The sequence below is a fragment of the Mus caroli genome, unplaced genomic scaffold (genome assembly GCF_978045245.1).
Source record: "Mus caroli unplaced genomic scaffold, Mus_caroli_1 scaffold_2, whole genome shotgun sequence".
Classification (NCBI taxonomy): Eukaryota; Metazoa; Chordata; class Mammalia; order Rodentia; family Muridae; genus Mus; species Mus caroli.
The window spans coordinates 137,044,552-137,065,838 of record NW_028227257.1 but is presented as its reverse complement, the minus strand read 5'-3'; the positions used below and the strand labels follow the sequence as shown (position 1 = coordinate 137,065,838).

At 37.9% G+C, this 21,287-nt stretch overlaps 1 protein-coding gene across 3 annotated transcripts in view; it reads left to right on the top strand.

Moving 5' to 3' along the window:
* Arhgap15 (Rho GTPase activating protein 15) overlaps positions 1 to 21,287 on the top strand; it is a 638,684-nt gene that overhangs the window by 69,048 nt on the left and 548,349 nt on the right. For all 3 annotated transcript variants that reach the window (XM_021155709.2, XM_029472910.2, XM_085834942.1), the window contains one exon: positions 9,753 to 9,821. In XM_021155709.2, coding sequence (XP_021011368.1) covers positions 9,753 to 9,821 — 69 coding nt within the window. The remainder of the gene's footprint in view (positions 1 to 9,752; positions 9,822 to 21,287) is intronic.

The following is a 21,287-nucleotide window of genomic DNA, read 5'->3' as shown; positions in this document are numbered from 1 at the left end:
ATGTCCTAACAGCTGTCTGGCCTGAGCCAACATACTTACAACCAAGGAAAAGTGCCATCCTTCAATCCTGCTGAGTCGGATTAACCTTCAAAACAAAATCTTCTTTTTTTCAGCAGCAGAAGGTGAGTTTGGGTGTCTCTAAGAACCTCAAAGAATAGGTGAAGAAAGCAATTTGGCAAGGTGCAATTATTAGGTATTGAGTAAAGATACTGAAGCCATTCATTCAATGTGCTTATTTTTGAACTCTTGGCAGAAAGTCTTAATTCTCAAAAGAGTGTTGTAGTTATTCAAATCTTTGCCTCCCACAACGTTTGTAAAAATGACTCTCAATACAGGCGGACCACTTTCACTAGGCACATATCTACCTTTGAATTAAGAAATAGAGATCTATAAGAAAAAGGTGATCAGGAGACTGTAGAAAGCAGACAGCAGGTAGGTATCTTTGTCAGACGTTATACACCACAGACTAAATGTCATACATAATGCATCACAGTGCTCCAAAACCAAAAGGGTTTCTTTGTTAGTGATGGAAATAAGCTTGCAGAAGTAAAAGAGAAACCTTGGATTTTTAACCTCGGCCCTTCTGGAAAGTGAAAGAATTTTTAAAAATTGAAACTGAGCCTGATTTAATTTGTCAGGAATTTTAGGCAGTTAGATATCATGAAATCAAATGTAGGATGTATCTACACAAAATAGTGAAACAGAAATTTAACAATTCAGTAAACATAGCCAGAGCACCATGAACATTCTGATCCTTGAATATATATAAAAAATATATATATATATGTGTGTGTGTATGTATGCATATATATATATATGTATATATATGTATATATATATAATTTTACACTTTATGAGGCGTTTGTGAAATACTTTTGAATATTTTTAGTGTTGGTGTCAATTGTTCTATTTAAAAGATTACCTAGCTTTCACTTGTCAGAAAATGTAAATTTTATTCAAACGTTCTAGAATATGCATCTATAGTTTCATAATCTACTCTTTGGACTATTTCCTTTTGTCTCTATCAGAGTAAATATTTCTGATATCAAGAGGAAAGAAGAAGAATGACAGAGTTATTTTACTTGCTAATAGTAAGAATCATAAGTGTGACTTCAATAAATCCTGTACTGACATTAATCGTGTCACAATGGAATAAAATATATCACAGGCCTTTGCCTAAGGGCAGTGTTATTAGGTGGTGATGTAAAATTTTAGGAAGGGAGCATTCTAGGGAATCCTTATGCCACTGGGGTTGTCCCCACTATGGGGTCCTGGTCTGTCCATTTCTCTTGTTTCTTTCCCAGTGAACTGAGTAGTTCTGCTTTGCCACGTGTTTCCAACAGGATGTGCTATCTCACCACAAGCCTAATCTACTGCAGTCAAGTGATAATGGACAGAAACGTCCAAAGCCCCGATCCATAACAAACTTCCTAAGTTAATTATCACAGGTGTTTCATTATAGAGACAGAAGGCTGAACACTACACGTGCATCTTACAAAGAGAGTAGCTAGCTCTAACAGAAATAGAGGGAGAGAGTGGTTAGCGCGGGGAGAAGTGTAGTTGGATAGAAGCTACTTTTTATAGAAGTTACTTCTAAGATTCTGTAGTATTTTAGGAGACTTGGAATTGACAATAATTTTGTGCACATTTCAAAATAGCAAACAAAAGAAATTTGAATGTTCCCCAAAAATGTGAGAAATATTCAAAATACTGGATACATGAATTACTCTCATCTGATCAATACGCATTGTAGGCCTAAACTGAAATTTTACACTTTTGTCCCATAAACATGTGCTATGATTCTGTATCAGTGAAGATTTTAAAATACTTAGGAGAAAACGAGATTTAAAATATATGTAAAACAAAATCCTTAGGTGCTCCTCCAGAGATAAAATATTAATAAGGAGTACAAGGCATGAGTATACTTCACACTAACAAAATATAGGCATCTTCAGTCCTTGGTTCTTATGATCACTTCAGTTTATGAAGAGATGGAAATTGTGGTATATCAAGCTTCACCACAATGATGCCTCTCATTTTGAGAAACTTGGAGAGAAGTATTATGCAGAAAATGACCGCCATGAGAGGCTAAAGGGAATTATATTGATCTGAAACAAGCCAATAGGTAACACTATACACAATTAATTTGTATTTAAATTAGGTCAGTAGGTAGTCTAATTTCCTGTTTGAAAGAAAACATATGTTTGGGATTAAATAAAACAAGGAAAGGTATTAAGCATTTGAAACCATCCCAGAGGTGCCTCTCTTTGGCTATTTGGGGGTCAGGAAATTATTGTTATGTTTAGCTGTAGCGTGTCTCAAGGATCCCTTTGATTTTTCTCAGGAGATGAAAGACATAAGAAGCAGTGTCTTATTTTTGACTCATATTATACACTAAAAGGAGGATTAAGGAGCAGTCAAATGTCATGTGTGGGGAATAGATTTGGTTATGAATGCCCACTATGACATTTGCATAGTACAGTGGTCAGAAGGGGAATGGAAAATATATATGCTAAGCTATGCATCTATCATACACTAATAAGATACGAAGTCAAATAAGATGATCTTTCATCACTTTATGTGATTGCCTACTCTTGAGACTACTGAAAGATTTATTTATGTCACTGCAGAGAACTCCTAAGTATTGGGTAAGCTTTCAGTGTCCACAGAGTTACAACACATTCAGAGCTTGAGAGGGTCCAATTCCGCCATCTTAGACTTCTTTCTGCAAAGCTAGATGCCACATCCGTATGCTGTAAAAGTAGTCACCATTTAGGCTATATTTATTATTTGCAAACAAATAAATTGTTAACAAGTACTGAAAATATTACCCATGTCCACACATTCTCAGAGGAATCCACTAACATTCCTCAATTTCTGATTGTGATAGTTTTAAGAAATTGAATTTGGCAAAATTCATGAAAATTTGAATATAAGACTTGGGATACACCAAAAAAAATTTCTCCTGAGAAACTGTGAAGATAAAGACTAAACTTAACCACAGATTTATTTCTGCTTTTCATCCACGTATCCAGGGAGGTTGCTAATGGGAGGGATGCCTCAGAAAACGCACATGTCTGTGAAAACTTGGAACTCACTAATGCTTTTCAAGTGATTTTATTTCAAGTCTAAGCCACAAGATATAAACTTTCATCAAAAATGGTAATCTAGTTAAAATCAGAGCTGTGTGGAATGTTTCATGTTTATGTATAACTTTTATGGTAGACCCTCCCACACAGGGGAAATAATGTGCCCAAATTCTGTTATTTTTACAGTATGCAATATATCACAGACTAATCCCACTCATCAGCTCCGTGTGTTTTAAATAGATTCTAAAAAATGAAAAATAAATGAAAGAAAAATGAAGAATATTTGAAAAAGTAAATTTTAAATTCCACTTGGAAGCCAAAGATTTGAAAAAAAAATTATAGTGCACATTCTAATAAGAAATGAGAGGGGTTTGAAAGAAGCTTGCTTTATGCATTCTGGGTACTTCGTGTTTCCACTTAACCTTTCACAGTTACAAAGCTGCAGAAAGGAGAGAGGTCTGTGTGGTGATCATGAAGGAAAAAGTGCAGCTTTAATCTAGAATTGTTTAGTCATATAGATTAATCTGATATCGATTTTAAGAGAACCCAAGTCACAAGACATTTACATTTCAATTGCTTTTCAATGGGACCTACTACAAATCATTCCCATTTATAGGCCATTCTATAGGAAGGTACCATCATTGAGTAAATAGTTTGTTCACTCAAAGAAAGATGAAAAAATGACAGCATTTTTTCTTCTCCAAGTGAAAGGTTATCATCATTTCAAATATTCATTATCACAATTTCACTGTTTAAAGAGGCAGGATACAGAGATAAAAAGAAAGACATAATCATGTCACTTCCCCCCAAAAAACTAGGATGACATTCTTAATAAACAGGCCAGAGAATCAAAATATGCAGCAGTGGGGGTTAGAGGGCAGGGGAAACCTCTAGAAAGTCCTAGAGACATGGGATGTGAGACGCTACCAGGACTCAATGGGGATGGCATTAGCTGAAATGTCCAACAGTGGGGAGAAGGAAGCTGAAGAGACCACCTACAGTAGAAAGACATGGCCCCCAGTTGAGGCAGGGTGCCACCCACTCATTTTCAAAAGGGACAAAAATGAAGCAGAGTCTGAAAGAAAGGCTACCCAACTTAGGATCCATCCCATGTGCCCACACCAAATCCTGACATTTACTGAGGCCATATTGTGTGTGCAGCCAGGAGTCTGGCATGCTGTCCTCTGAGAGCCTCTACCAGCAACTGATTGAGGCAAATGTAGATACTTACAGTCAACCGTTGGAATGAGGTGGGGAACCAATATGGAAGAGTTAGTTAGAGGAAGAACTAAATGAGCTGAAAGTAATTGCAACTCCATAGGAAGACAACAGTGTCAAATAACCTGGACCCCTCAGACCTCCCAGAGTCTAAGCCAAAAAACCAAGGAGCATACTTTTGGTGGTTCATGGCCTCCAGGCACATCTGTAGCAGAGGACTTCCTTGTATGGCCTCAGTGGGAGAGGATGCACTTAATTCTGTGGAAATTTGATGCCTCAGGGAAGAGGGATGCTAGTAAGGGTGAGGTGAGCTGGGTGGGCAGATAGAAGAGCATCCTCTCTGGTAGGGATGTGGTGAAGAATGTGGGGAGGCTAACGGGGAAGGATGGCAACTTTTGAAATGTAAATAAATAAAACAATTTAATAAAACAAACAAACAACTCTCCCCCCCCAAACGAAAACAATAGGAAAGTAAAAATTGAATAAACTAAAAGTCACATTAAAAACAACAACAACAAAAAACAGGCCAGAGAAACTGAATTATCAGGCTTTTATTTGCTCAGAATTTTGGAAATAAAATCGTGTCAAAGTTCATGATTATTCCCAAGTAGAATTGTGTGATGATATTGAAAATATTTCATAATTCAGAAATAATATTAAAAATCTAACAAAGTAAATGTGGCTGTGCCCTCTTCTATGTGGTCAGCATATGTATATGTTCCCTTGGGCTTAATACCACATAGAACCAAAGAGAAGCACATGGGATAAGAAGGCCTCCCACAGAAGTCAAGTTTTCCTAATTCTGTGAGAAAACAACTTGCTGAAAGAAAGTTCTATGATAGATACTACCATCATTTCTCATTGATATTCAATTTCTCAAATTCGTCAGCTATTTAAAAAATAATCACAACAGACTGTGCCAGGTCCTGAAACATGGCATGAATAACTTCAGACAAAGCATAGGTGTGCGAAACCAGGTGAGAACAATGCGCATGGTTTCAATGAATTACTCTTTTTGTTATACTCAGAGTAGAAACATTTGGTAACAGAAACAAATGTACTTTAGTCACCTAGTCAGAACTTGCTGAAATGATATACCAAACATGAAGGTTGTTCTGACAACACTAAGTGATCATAAGGATATCTACTGTCTTAAACTGTCATGTATAAGGGATATACCAATACAACTTACCAAACCAGACAATAATTCATCACTCATAAATGTCTATAAAGGTACCATGAAATTGTTTATTATTTGTAATACAATTTCGGAGTCTTTTTCCCGCTAAACTTATTTCATGAGAAGTTTGGCTGAACCCAAGTTTTCGCTGCATTTATTATTTGAATTAAGTATGTCATAGAAAGACAGTCTGATGTATCCTAAGTTCTTCTGATATCTATAGGTAGCAATTAAGCCATTATGAATACAGAATTTTCAAAACCCTAACTTTGGGTCAGGCCAATGTGGTTTCAAATGACAAGTTTCTTTGCTTTCCTGGGAAGCCTGTTTCAGCAAACACGAGTGATGAAAGTTCTCTATTTTCAACACTCTCATAATCTCATAACTTGGTTGAACAAAGCAGATAAGGAGCTTATTGACTTGGGAATGATCAGGAGTATTACCTCCCCAAAGAAGTATTAAAATGATTTATAACAGATTTGAAAGTGATTTTAGCTTTCCTGTTAAATGCATGAAAATTTACAAATTTGACTCTTTCTTAAATGTCTACCTTAAAGGCATTTTTTTTCTCTGTACACTAAAAGGACTCAACTTTTCAGTTCATCATCACTTTACAAATATATATATATATAATATATATATAATATATATATATATATTCATCCTTAGCAGATGTATATTAAAATCTTTAATAGTACCTGGCAAGTTGGTATTCCATAAATTTTAACATAAGATGTTATTTTTTCATCATTTTGCAATTTAAATTGGGTTTGGCTAGATCATAAATACAGTGGGTCAATTTCAAGAGAAAAGCAAGTGTGTGTTCAGAAATGGACATTTATATCAATTTTTCTCTTTAACACTTATTTCAGATTTTAATCATTGGCTTAGTATATGAAATTTTCTGCATTTACTTCCTATATTATTTAATTTAATTTGAACAGCTTTATTTTATAACTATACTAGTAAATGACTTTGACATGATAAGCTTTCTCCAAAACCTTAAGACTTAAATAAGAATAATTAGAGTTAAACTGTCATAACTATAACAAACTTACTACTGTTAACAATGAGAACAGAGCAGAACTGGAAAGCCTGCCTTAGAGGTTGGTTCATGTTCTCCAGGTGAGTGACAGGCCATATTTAGGTGATGATGGGCCACTCTTCTGACCACAACCTACGAGTGATGGAACAAAAGAGGACATGAAGTGACAGCACTGACCAGGTCCCATGCATCAGCTTTGTGAGTTACTGGGTTCTTTTACCTCTAACTCTCAAGGTATTTTATTTTCCAGGTAATTGACTTTTACCCACAAGCTAGAAATACAGTTCGGTTTTAAGGAAATAAAAATAATAAAATTTCTATCATTCAGGAATCTTCCATTCTTACATGTAAGCATGGATGCAAGTATAATATAGTAAGTACTTCAGAGATATAATTCTCAATGTAAGGCATCATGGAATGACTTTCTACTTATTTAAAGAACTAAATAACAAAAGATTGTTTCCCACTGCCAAGCTGTGGATAGCCACGGTGAAGCTGAGGTTTATAGAATTCCACACTTTTGCTCTCAGCATCCTTACACATAAGGTCTTGCATCTTTACATCATTTTAGTGTCTACTGTGGCTATACTTCTGAAGTAATGCCAGCTTTCAAATTCTCTAAACCCTGTGATGGTTCCAAGAAACAGGAATTTATTTCTCACTTGTGCAAGAGAAGGCTGTTTTCTACAGGAAACCCTGAAATTTTCTCTAAATATAAAACTATTCCTCCTCCCAAATTTAAAGTTGAATAGCTAATGAAAGTAAACTTTGTAAACCTAGGTAGTTACCTCCACTTTAGATAACCCAGGATCCCGAGTCTTCCTTCCACTTAGACTAGTTTGATGTTGAGTCCTAACCAGTGTCAAAGACACAGAGAATTTGAAACAAAGTCTGGTTGGGTAGTAGCTTTGAAAATTGATGTATCTTTTATCTCCTCACATTAGCCTCATCTAGTCACATGGCAAGCTCTTAACCATCAGATAAGCTAAGTACAGGTTCAAGCATACAATATCTTCTTTCCTTACCTCTCTTATTTTGTACCTATTTTTCAAAACTTAGAAATATATCCATCTACCTAGCCAAAAAAGGCATAATCTAATCAGTCTACCTCCTCTACTGATTAGCCTGGCTTACATGGCAGGGCCTAGCTACTCCAGCAGTGACAGTCTGTACACTTGACAGGCTGAGAGCTCAGATGTCCCACCAGTCCCACTCTCGTGCTGATGACCTGGAGCATTCCTGGGGAGCTGCTGATCCTCAAACTCACCTTGGAAGGCCCAAGAAGCTGGATTCTGATGGCAGCCACAGTGGCCACAACAATAGGATATAAATCTATCCAAAAGCCTACCAGCAAAAAGGCAAGCAAGTAGGCAACAGCAATGCTTTTCCAGTCGACCTCTTGACTCTTAGGCTGCAGGCCAAAGATTTCCCCCATTGTTTAGATGTTTTTTCCTTACCTGCAGTTGATCCTTCCTGGAAATACCTTTAGTGATTAGGCCAGATATGTGTCTCTTACTTAATGTCAGATCCAATCACACTGAAAGCAAAGAGAAGTCATCACAACTTCTAGTTATATCAAGCTCTATTTCCACAATCTTGGGTGATATTTTTTTTTTCTTGAAGTCACAGTATCCCTGAAGAGGTAAATGAGTTTGAACTTGAAATTCAAGATATCTGCTTCACTTTATCTGCCACATTTAACAGGTAATGGTAGGATCAGAAGTAGCTAACAGGAAATATAGTAAACAGCCTAGTCAATACACCAAAACGATTACTATATTCTGCTGGGCAGTTCCTGTGAGACCTTTGCTGTGGTGGAAACCACTGCTGGCTCCACTTCCTGGGAGAATGACTCATGCCCAGCATTGTATAGATACTGTGTCTGCTTTCTAGATGTACTTCCATGTGCATTATGTCCATCCTTCCATCCAGGCACCAGTTGGGTAGTAGAGAGAATGATCCCAAAGTCTGCTTTCATTATAATTTAGTTTTTGTGGAATAAATATGGGGTTCCTAAATTGTATAGAGTTTCTGGATTTTAGGCCCAGCTTCCAGTTTCCACTGTAATACAATTACCTCAAAATCTTCATAGACATTGATCTAATTTCTTCAGTCTGTTAAACATACCTTTTTCATATCTAATTAAAGTACTGAGACCTACTTTATTTCTTTCATCCACTTCTTTCTTTTTCTCCCTTTATCTTTCATGTAAAATATGAAGTGATCTAATACAATCCTTTAATCTGTCAAGCACATTAAATCATAAGTTCCCCTCTCCTCTTTAATGATGGAATTTGCTCATGATGCTTCTTGTAGAGAGAGAACAATAACTTTTACTCTTCTTTGCTCAAAGACAGTGTGTCATGAGACTTCTGTGTATTTAATGGCATCTAAACAATAAAGGAAGATGTGAGAATAACACAGCACATATCCAGAGAATTATGGGCTGACAGCATAAGCAATACATCATGTTTTAGCATGAAATATTTTACCCAGTTACTGCATTTTAAGATGCTGAAATACAAAGATGTAAAATATTTATTTTATTATGCTTTGAGTCTGGTAACAAGAGAAAATGTTTGTCTGAATAAAGCATAATCTTGGCTTGTCTCCTCTCCACGATGCTCCAGAAAGACTTGGGAGTTTGAAGGTGGCGGTCTATCCATGGCTGGCTGAATCAATACTTCGGAAGTTTCATATTCATATGATTGGTAGTTGAAGCTGGTTCTTCCACCCTCACTCAACCACAAAATGGCAAAGTCTCTCCTTGTGGATACATTGTATGGAATGATTTAAGCTTCCTCATAATATTGAGACTATTGTCCAACCTAAGAGTTCCAACAGGGATATGCATATCATTTTTGTGTTCTAGCTTTTAATGTCATATAGTGACACATCATATAATTTGGTTAAAGAGCTTATAAAGGTCTGGTGATTTTCAATATGGTAATATTGATCTCATTACTTGATAAGAGGAAATTCAAGGTTTAGAAGAGTATATAACTATTTTTGCAGCCAGCCATCTTGTAATATAAATTTTATTCCAATTAATTAACATCTAATACATTATTCATTTTACATATATGCTATTATCATTATTTGATTGCATTTTAATATGTTCATTTTCATTTGCATATTGACTAAATTGTGCTCATTAAAATGATTTTCAAATTTGTAAAGAAAAGCAACGTAATAGTATCAAATGTCAATGTGTTTGCAGATTTCCCGGCACAGAAGGAATCATTCACAGCATGTGTTGAAAGATGTCATTCCACCACTAGAACATCCAGTAAGTGATGAATCTTACTATAGTCTTGTACTCTTGGATCTACTACTGCAAAAAGTTGCCTAAACTCAGTGACTTAAAACTGCGCACATAATTACCAGACATGGTGGGAGTCCAGAATTTAAATACATTTTATTAGTGCCTAGCTCAGTAACAGTCAAAGGTCACAATCAACCTGTCACTCAGAACTGGATCATATCTGGATGGCTGACTGAGGTGGTGCCAAGCTCACTAACACAGTTTTTGATGGGATTCATTTCTGTAAGAAATCTTGGATGTGAGTGTTCTGCATCAAATACTATAAAACTTGTATTTAGGACAAGAAATTCAAATATATGTGTCCTGCCCTTACCCAGGTAAATCTGTGTTTACACAAACACCCTCTGCTCTATTCCAGGAACTTAATGGCCTAAAACAGAACCCCTTCCTCCTTCTTCTTTAATTTTTTTTTATGTGCCAGGTCTCTTTTTTTTTAATTTTTAATATTTTTATTACATATTTTTCTCAATTACATTTCCAATGCTATCCCAAAAGTCCCCCATAGCGCCCCCCCACTTCCCTACCCACCCATTCCCATTCTTTTGGCCCTGGCATTCCCCTATATAAAGTTTGCAAGTCCAATGGGCCTCTCTTTCCATTGATGGCCGACTAGGCCATCTTTCGATACATATGCAGCTAGAGACAAGAGCTCCGGGGTTCTGGTTAGTACATCATGTTGTTCCAACAATAGGGTTGCAGATCCCTTTAGCTCCTTGGGTACTTTCTCTAGCTTCTCCATTGGGAGCCCTGTGATACATCCAATAGCTGTCTGTGAACATCCACTCCTGTGTTTGCTAGGCCCCGGCATCGTCTCACAAGAGACAGCTATATTTGGGTCCTTTCAGCAAAATCTTGCTAGTGTATGCAATGGTGTCAGCGTTTAGAAGCTGATTATGGGATGGATCCCTGGATACGGCAGTCTCTAAATGGTCCATCCTTTCATCACAGCTACGAACTTTGTCTCTGTAACTCCTTCCCTGGGTGTTTTGTTCCCAATTCTAAGAAGGGGCACAGTGTCCACACTTTGGTCTTCATTCTTCTTGAGTTTCATGCGTTTAGCAAATTGTATCTTATATCTTGGGTATCCTAAGTTTTGGGCTAATATCCACTTATCAGTGAATACATATTGTGTGAGTTCTTTTGTGATTGTGTTACTTCACTCAAGATGATGCCCTCCAGGTCCATCCATTTGGCTAGGAATTTCATAAATTCATTCTTTTTAATAGCTGAGTAGTACTCCATTGTGTAAATGTACCATAATTTCTGTGTCCATTCCTCTGTTGAGGGACATCTGGGTTCTTTCCAGCTTCTGGCTATTATAAATAGGGCTGCTATGAACATAGTGGAGCATGTGTCCTTTTTACCGGTTGGGACATCTTCTGGATATATGCCCAGGAGAGGTATTGCTGGATCCTCCAGTAGTACTATGTCCAATTTTCTGAGGAACCGCCAGACTGATTTCCAGAGTGGTTGTACAAGCTTGCAATCCCACCAACAATGGAGGAGTGTTCCTCTTTCTCCACATCCTCGCCAGCATCTGCTGTCACCTGAATTTTTGATCTTAGCCATTCTGACTGGTGTGAGGTGGAATCTCAGGGTTGTTTTGATTTGCATTTCCCTGATGATTAAGGATGTTGAACATTTTTTCAGGTGCTTCTCTGCCATTCGGTATTCCTCAGGTGAGAATTCTTTGTTCAGTTCTGAGCTCCATTTTTTAATGGGGTTATTTGACTTTCTGGAGTCCACCTTCTTGAGTTCTTTATATATATTGGATATTAGTCCCTTATCTGATTTAGGATAGGTGAAGATCCTTTCCCAATCTGTTGGTGGTTTTTTTGTCTTATTGATGGTGTCTTTAGCCTTGCAGAAGCTTTGTAGTTTCATGAGGTCCCACTTGTCAATTCTCGATCTTACAGCACAAGCCATTACTGTTCTATTCAGGAATTTTTCCCCTGTGCCTATATCTTCAAGGCTTTTCCCCACTTTCTCCTCTATAAGTTTCAGTGTCTCTGGTTTTATGTGAAGTTCCTTGATCCACTTAGACTTGACCTTAGTACAAGGAGATAGGAATAGATCGATTCGCATTCTTCTACATGTTAACAACCAGTTGTGCCAGCACCATTTGTTGAAAATGCTGTCTTTCTTCCACTGGATGTTTTTAGCTCCCTTGTCGAAGATCAAGTGACCGTAGATGTGTGGGTTCATTCTGGGTCTTCAATTCTATTCCATTGGTCTATTTGTCTGTCACTATACCAGTACCATGCAGTTTTTATCACAATTGCTCTGTAGTAGAGCTTTAGGTCCGGCATGGTGATTCCACCAGAGGTTCTTTTATCCTTGAGAAGAGTTTTTGCTATCCTAGGTTTTTTGTTATTCCAGATGAATTTGCAGATTGCACTTTCTAATTTGTTGAAGATTTGATTTGGAATTTTGATGGGGATTGCATTGAATCTGTAGATTGCTTTTGGCAAGATAGCCATTTTTACAATGTTGATCCTGCCAATCCATGAGCATGGGAGATCTTTCCATCTTCTGAGATCTTCTATAATTTCTTTCTTCAGAGACTTGAAGTTTTTATTATACAGATCTTTCACTTCCTTAGTTAGAGTCACGCCAAGATATTTAATATTATTTGTGACTATTGAGAAGGGTGTTGTTTCCCTAATTTCTTCCTCAGCCTGTTTATTCTTTGTGTAGAGAAAGGCCATTGATTTGTTTGAGTTAATTTTATATCCAGCTACTTCACCGAAGCTGTTTATCAGGCTTAGGAGTTCTCTGGTGGAATTTTTAGGCTCACTTATATATACTATCATATCATCTGCAAAGAGTGATATTTTGACTTCATCTTTTCCAATTTGTATCCCTTTGATCTCCTTTTGTTGTCGAATTGCTCTGGCTAGGACTTCAAGTACAATGTTGAATAGGTATGGAGAAAGTGGACAGCCTTGTCTAGTCCCTGATTTTAGAGGGATTGCTTCAAGCTTCTCACCATTTACTTTGATGTTGGCTACTTGTTTGCTGTAGATTGCTTTTATCATGTTTAGGTATGGGCCTTGAATTCCTGATCTTTCCAAGACTTTTATCATGAATGGGTGTTGGATCTTGTCAAATGCTTTTTCCGCATCTAACGAGATGACCATGTGGTTTTTGTCTTTGAGTTTGTTTATATACTGGATTACGTTGATGGATTTCCGTATATTGAACCATCCCTGCATCCCTGGGATGAAACCTACTTGGTCAGGATGGATGATTGTTTTGATGTGTTCTTGGATTCGGTTAGCAAGAACTTTATTGAGGATTTTTGCATCAATATTCATAAGGGATATTGGTCTGAAGTTTTCTATCTTTGTTGGGTCTTTTTGTGGTTTAGGTATCAGAGTAATTGTGGCTTCATAGAATGAGTTGGGTAGAGTACCTTCTGTTTCTATTTTGTGGAATAGTTTGTGAAGAACTGGGATTAGATCTTCTTTGAAGGTCTGATAGAACTCTGCACTAAACCTATCTGGTCCTGGGCTTTTTTTAGTTGGGAGACTATTAATGACTGCTTCTATTTCTTTGGGGGATATAGGGCTGTTTAGATCATTAACCTGATCTTGATTCAACTTTGGTACCTGGTATCTGTCTAGGAACTTCTCCATTTCATCCAGGTTCTCCAGTTTTGTTGAGTATAGCCTTTGGTAGAAGGATCTGATGGTGTTTTGGATGTCTTCAGGATCTTTTGTTATGTCTCCTTTTTCATTTCTGATTTTGTTAATTAGGATGCTTTCCCTGTGCCCTCTAGTGAGTCTGGCTAAGGGTTTATCTATCTTGTTGATTTTCTCAAAGAACCAGCTCCTTGATTGGTTGATTCTTTGAATAGTTTTTCTTGTTTCCACTTGGTTGATTTCGCCCCTGAGTTTGATTATTTCCTGCCGTCTACTCCTCTTGGGTGAATTTGCTTCCTTTTGTTCTAGTGCTTTTAGGTATGTTGTCAAGCTGCTAATGTGTGCTCTCTCTAGTTTCCTTTTGGAGGCACTCAGAGCTATGAGTTTTCCTCTTAGAAATGCTTTCATTGCGTCCCATAAGTTTGGGTATGTTGTGGATTCATTTTCATTGAACTCTAAAAAGTCCTTAATTTCTTTCTTTATTCCTTCCTTGACCAAGGTATCATTGAGAAGAGTGTTGTTCAGTTTCCACGTGAAGGTTGGCTTTCTATTATTTATTTTGTTATTGAAGATCAGCCTTAGTCCATGGTGATCTGATAGGATGCATGGGACAATTTCAATATTTTTGTATCTGTTGAGGCCTGTTTTGTGACCAATTATGTGGTCAATTTTGGAGCAGGTACCATGAGGTGCTGAGAAGAAGGTATATCCTTTTGTTTTAGGATAGAATGTTCTGTAGATATCTGCCAGATCCATTTGATTCATAATTTCTCTTAGTTTCTCTGTGTCCCTGTTTAGTTTCTGTTTCCATGATCTGTCCATTGGTGAAAGTGGTGTGTTGAAGTCTCCCACTATTATTGTATGAGGTGCAATGTGTGCTTTGAGATTTACTAAAGTTTCTTTAATGAATGTGGCTGCCTTTGTATTTGGAGCATAGATATTCAGGATTGATAGTTCCTCTTGGAGGATTTTACCTTTGATGAGTATGAAGTGTCCCTCCCTGTCGTTTTTAATGACTTTGGGTTGGAAGTCAATCTTATCAGATATTAGAATGGCTACTCCAGCTTGTTTCTTCATACCATTTGCTTGGAAAATTGTTTTCCAGCCTTTCATTCTGAGGTAGTGTCTATCTTTTTCTCTGAGATGAGTTTCCTGTAAGCAGCAAAATGTTGGGTCTTGTTTGTGTAGCCTGTTTGTTAGTCTATGTCTTTTTATCGGGGAGTTGAGTCCATTGATATTAAGAGATATTAAGGAAAAGTAATTGTTGTTTCCTGTTATTTTTGTTGTTAAAGTTGGCATTCTGTTCTTGTGGCTGTCTTCTCTTAGGTTTGTTGAGGGATTACCTTCTTGTTGTTTCTAGGGCGTGGTTCCTGTCCTTGTATTGGTTTTTTTCTGTTATTATCCTTTGAAGGGCTGGATTCGTGGAGAGATAATGTGTGAATTTGGTTTTGTCGTGGAATACTTTGGTTTCTCCATCTATGTTAATTGAGAGTTTGGCTGGGTATAGTAGCCTGGGCTGGAATTTGTGTTCTTTTAGTGTCTGTATAACATCCGTCCAGGATCTTCTGGCTTTCATAGTCTCTGGTGAAAAATCTGGTGTAATTCTGATAGGCTTGCCTTTATATGTTACTTGGCCTTTTTCTCTTACTGCTTTTAGTATTCTATCTTTATTTAGAGCATTTGTTGTTCTGATTATTACGTGTCGGGAGGTATTTCTTTTCTGGTCCAGTCTATTTGGAGTTCTGTAGGCTTCTTGTATGTTCATGGGCATCTCTTTCTTTAGATTTGGGAAGTTTTCTTCTATAATTTTGTTGAAGATGTTTGCTGGTCCTTTGAGTTGAAAATCTTCATTCTCATCCACTCCTATTATCCGTAGGTTTGGTCTTCTCATTGTGTCCTGTATTTCTTGGATGTTTTGAGTTAGGATCTTTTTGCATTTTACATTTTCCTTGATTGTTGTGCCGATGTTCTCTATGGAATCTTCTGCACCTGAGATTCTCTCTTCCATCTCTTGTATTCTGTTGTTGATGCTGGTATCTATGGTTCCAGATTTCTTTCCTAGGGTTTCTATCTCCAGTGTTGCCTCATTTTGGGTTTTCTTTATTCTGTCTACTTCCCTTTTTAGGTCTAGTATGGTTTTGTTCATTTCCATCATCTGTTTGGATGTGTTTTCCTGTTTTTCATTAAGGACTTCTACCTGTTTGATTATGTTATCCTGTTTTTCTTTAAGGATTTGTAACTCTTTAGCAGTGTTCTCCTGCAATTCTTTAAGGGATTTTTGTGCTTCCTCTTTAATGTCTTCTACCTGTTTACCAGTGTTCCTTTGTATTTCTTTAAGTGTGTTATTAAAGTCCTTCTTGAAGTCCTCTACCATCATCAGGAGATATGCTTTTAGATCCGTGTCTAGCTTTTCCGGTGTGTTGGGGTGCCCTGGACTGGGCGAAGTGGGAGTGCTGGGTTCTGATGATGGTGAGTGGTCTTGGTTTCTGTTAGTAAGATTATTACGTTTACCTTTCACCATCTGGTAATCTCTGGGGTTAGTTGTTGTCGTTGTCACTGTTTAAAGATTGGAGCAGAAGCTGTGTTCCACTCACCAGCAGTCTCAAAATCCTGTGGCGGGGGTCGTGGGTAGCTGGCAGTACCCCGATGCTGGTCCAGCTGGAAGAGGCCTGTGGTCCTACTCAGGCCTGTTTTCTGCTTCCCTAACTAATGCAGTCTCAGGTCCCGCGCGCAATTTGATTGGAGCAGAAGCTGTGTTCCACTCTCCAGAAGTCTTAAGATCCTGTGGAGGGTGTTGTGGGTAGCTGGCGGGTGTCAGCCGACCCTGAGCTCTAGCTACCCCGGTGCTGATCCGGCTGGATGAGGTCTGTGGCCCTACTCAGGCTGGTTTCTGCTTCCCTAACTAATGCAGTCTCAGGTCCTGCGCGCAATTGGATTGGAGCAGAAGCTGTGTTCCACTCACCAGAAGTCTTAAGATCCTGTGGAGGGTGTTGTGGGTAGCTGGCGAGTGTCAGCCGACCCTGCGCCCTCGCTACCCCGGTGCTTTTCTGACCGGAAGAGGCTTGTGGCCCTATGTAGGCTGGATTTCTCTCTCCCCAACCAGAGGAGTCTCAGGTCCCGCATGATTGGACTGGAGCAGAAGCTGTGTTCCACTCACCAGCAGTCTCAAAATCCTGTGGCGGGGGTCGTGGGTAGCTGGCAGGTGTCAGCCGACCCTGTGCTCTAGCTACCCCGGTGTTGATCCCATGTGCCAGCTCTTTAAACCTGTAGAGACGTTCCTTTTCATGAAATGCTATCCATAAAGTATCTGCACTCATAAGCTAATCATTTCTCATCTCCTTGTGCAGTCATGGTGGAAGTTAAAATGTCCATTTTGCGTCTATCAGGCTACAGTATCACTCTTTGACTCAAAACTCTCAATGACTTCCATTCTCCCAAGGGTTGAAGTTAGAAAGCAAACAGAAGGCTGATTATGGGATGGATCCAACAATATGAACTAACCGGTACCCCGGAGCTTGTGTCTCTAGCTGCATATGTATCAGAAGATGTTCTAGTCGGCCATTATTGGGAAGAGAGGCCCCTTGGTCTTGCAAACTTTATATGCCTCAGTACAGGGGAACGCCAGGGCCAAGAAGTGGGAGTGGGTGGGAAGGGGAACAGGGCAGGGGATAGGGGATAATATTTGAAATATAAATGAAGAAAATATCTGATAAACAATGGGGAGAGTGTGGGGGACTTTTGGGATAGCATTTGAAATGTAAATGAAGAAAATACCTAATTAAAAGAAATAAATTAAAAAGAAAAAAAAAAAAACCCAAACAGAATTTCCTAAGTCTTAAAGATCCAGTTGCGTCATCAATACAACCTCCTCCTTCTGGCTTATTCTGCTCCAACCAAACTAGTTCTTCCTTTGAAGTGTTATTCCACTTGTTCACTGACCTTTCCAATGAACTGTGATTCATTTGTGACCTTTATATCTAAGTAATAATGCATCATTTACCTGCTATTATTCTTATATCACCTTTTAAGTTGAGTCTTGTGTTGATATGATGGCTCATGGGGTAAAAGTACTTGCTGCCATCACACTCAACACTTGGGGTACATGTATTGAAAAGAGAACTGACTTCAACAAGCTACTTTCTGGACTCTACCTGTGTACTATGGGCATGTATGCTTACACACACAGACACACAGACACACACACACACACTCACATATACAGAATAAATATAAAATTTAAAATAGATGCTTGTTTAATGTCTTTTAACTCCCTTACCTTTACCCTTATTCAATATTTCTCTTAAACTACAGTACCTTTATTCATTTGTCAGCTCATTAAAATGTCATGCTAGGGTAAAGGAATACTTTCTATGTTCACTATCCTATTTCCGTGCTTCTCGTGATTGCAAGAACATGGGAGAACTCTGTTAAGTATCCTTTGAGTACAAGGTGTAGTGAAAAGATAATGAATGACTTTGGTTATAAGAAGAGCTACATTTCACTATGTTCACAAATGTTCAATTTAATCATTTGTTCTGAGACTTCTTCCTCACTAAAAGCAAGAAGTAAAATATAACAAATTCATCCATCATCACACTCTCTCTGAACTGCTTCCCTCCTCATCAAGCCAGCTTCTGGAGCAACAAACTTCTCTAGGTTTCAAATGTCTTTTATTCTGATGTTTATTTTCTTTACCACCATTTACATACAACTGTCTCTGTGTGTGTCTGTGTGTTTCTGTGTGTGTCTATGTGTGTCTATGTACACATGTTAATGAACACACATGTATATGGGCACATATATAGGTGAGCAATAAAACAAACTGAGACACCTCTTCAGCACCAACCTAGCCAGCCATCTTACGAACAGTGTCTCATCAGTTGTCATGTGACCACATGTTTCTCTTTGTGACCACACATATCATCATCTTGACTTTAAAATCCCACCTCTAATATTCCTTTATGTCTTTCACATAGATCATACAAGGGCAAACTTGGGCAGTCACCCAAGAACAACCTACTTTAAAGCAGTATCTTCAAGATGTTATTTTCCTTATCCAAACAAACTAGCTCCCTTTCACCTATAACATCAAGTTTATAGAATGCTCCCATGGTTTTGATTTATGCTATATATTATCTACTCCCAAATATACACCCTCAAGCCAGTAATAGAAGTATGATTGAGACATGGCTTTTAGCCTGAAGGAGCTTGAGTTTTCTCTAGTAATTATGGTGCTTTCATCCTATCACATGCTCAAATATTGCTATGCTGTCCACTCTTATTTCATGGGTAATAGACTTGTTCCATGGCTGTACTGTAAATGCCTCGAAGTGAGAGGCCATGACTTGTACTCACTATGTTATGTTCTACTTCCACATTTATTACTTTTGACATTATTGTTTGTTCTGGAAAGGCATGTTTGCCAATTGATATAACACATATATTAAGGGGTTATAAAAATGTTGGTTGAAAATACTAATAAATATATACTGTTATTCAAATGAAGCTCAATATTTTCAATATTGAAATAAGATGTATTTATAGTTGTTTTGCAAGATTATCAGTTTCATGTTTTCTTTTTCAAGACAAGAGTTTCCATGTGTAGCCCTAGTTGTCCTGAAACCCCCAACCTCATAGAGATCTACCTGCCTCAGTCACCCAAGAGCTAGAATAAAGGGCATATGCTACTACTACTTGTCAAATTTTTAGGGAAATATTTCCATGATTTCTCAAATTTGAAGTAGTTTTCCAAAAGCAACTTGGATTTGTGTCTTTTCTAGATAAATAGCAGTAAAATTGCTTCCTTCTGTTTTTAATCTCTTTTACTGAGTTACAACTTATATGAAAAGAGGATTCTGTGTGACTTACTATTTCACGATTAGGACTTAATCAGGAGTTCAGTACATTGTAACAGCACAATAAGTAAGAAAATAAATATATATAAATAGTTATTCATGTGTATATAACACACACATATATATATACACACATACATATATGTGCACACATACATACACAAATGTCTGTAAAATTATATTTGAGTATATGTTAAAGCATCATAAATTTTCACATACAATATAAGTAAGAATTTTAATTATTATTATTTATTAAATTTAATAACTACCATCCAATTTTCAATTTCATAGCCATGCCTACATATCAAGCATAACCTGAGCATAGATAAACCATTAGGGTAGTCAGAGACAGTTTTCTTAATTTACCTTCTAATATTAAAGTTATATTTTTATTAACTAACAGGTAGTAAGCTGTTTTATCTTTGCAGTTTCAAAGTTAAAAAGGAAGAAAGAAAATGTGTTGTTTTGGACAGTGACATTGAAAAGAAATAATAAAGCAAAGTAAAACATTCATTTTTTAAAATTTGATAATTTCTCTATTTACATTTCAAATGTTATCCTCTTTTCTTGTTTCCCCTCCGAAAACCCTCTCCTCCCCCCTCCCCCTGTTCACCAACCCACCCACTCCTGCTTCCCTGTCCTGGTACTCCCATACACTGGGTCATCGAGCCTTCACAGGACCAATGGGCTCTCCTCCCACTGATGACTGACAAGGCCATCCTCTGATACATATGTGGCTGGAGCCATAGGTCCCTCCATGTGTACTCTTTGGTTGGTGCTTTAGTCCCTAGAAGCTCTGGAGATACTGGTTGGTTCATATTGTTGTTCCTCCTATGGGGCTGTAAACCCCTTCAGCTCCTTGGGTCCTTTCTCTAGCTCCTCCATTGTGTTCAGTTCAATGGTTGGTTGAAAGCAGCCACCTCTGTATTTGTCAGGTAGTGGCAGAGCCTCTCAGGAGACAGCTATATCAGTCTTCTGTCAGCAAGCACTTGTTGGCATCCACAATAGTGTCTGGTTTTGGTGACAGTAAATGGGATGGATCCCCAGGTTGGGCAGTCTTTGGATGGCCTTTCCTTCAGTCTCTGCTCCACACTTTGTCTCTGTATCTCCTCCCATAGGTATTTGGTTCCCCCTTCGAAGAAGAACCGAAGTACCCACACTTTGGTCTTCCTTATTCTTGAGCTTCATGTTGTCTGTGAATTGTATAGTGGATATTTTGAGCTTCTGGGCTAATATCCACTTATCGTTGAGTGCATACCATGTGTGTTCTTTTGTGATTGGGTTACCTCTTTCAGGATGATATTTTCTAGTTCCATCCATTTGCCTAATTATAAATTCATTGTTTTTAATAGATGAGTCTCCAGTATGTAAATGTACCATATCTTCTGTATCCATTCCTCTATTGAGGGACATCTGGGTTCTTTCCAGGTACTGGCTGTTATAAATAAGGCTTCTATGAACATAGTGAAGCATGTGTCCTTATTACATGATGGAGCATCTTCTGAGTATATGCCCAGGAGTGGTATAGCTGGGTTCTTAGGCAGTACTATTTCCAGTTTTCCAAGGAACCACCAAATTGATTTCTAGAGTGGTTGTACCCGTTTGCAATCCCACCAGCAATGGAGGAGTGTTCCTCTTTCTCCACATCCTCACCAACATTTCTGTCACTTAAGTTTTTGATCTTAGCCATTCTGATTGGTGTGAAGTGGAATCTCAGGGTTGTTTTGATTTACATCTCCCTAATGACTAAGAGTATTAAACATTTCTTTAGGTGTTTCTCAGTCATTCAACATTTCTCAGTTGAAAACTCTTTGTTTAACAAATGCTTTGTTAATAAATCCTTGGCCTTTCTCTACTTAAAGGATCAACATGCTGAGGAAGAAATTAGGGAAACAATACCCTTCACAATAATCACAAATAATATAAAATAC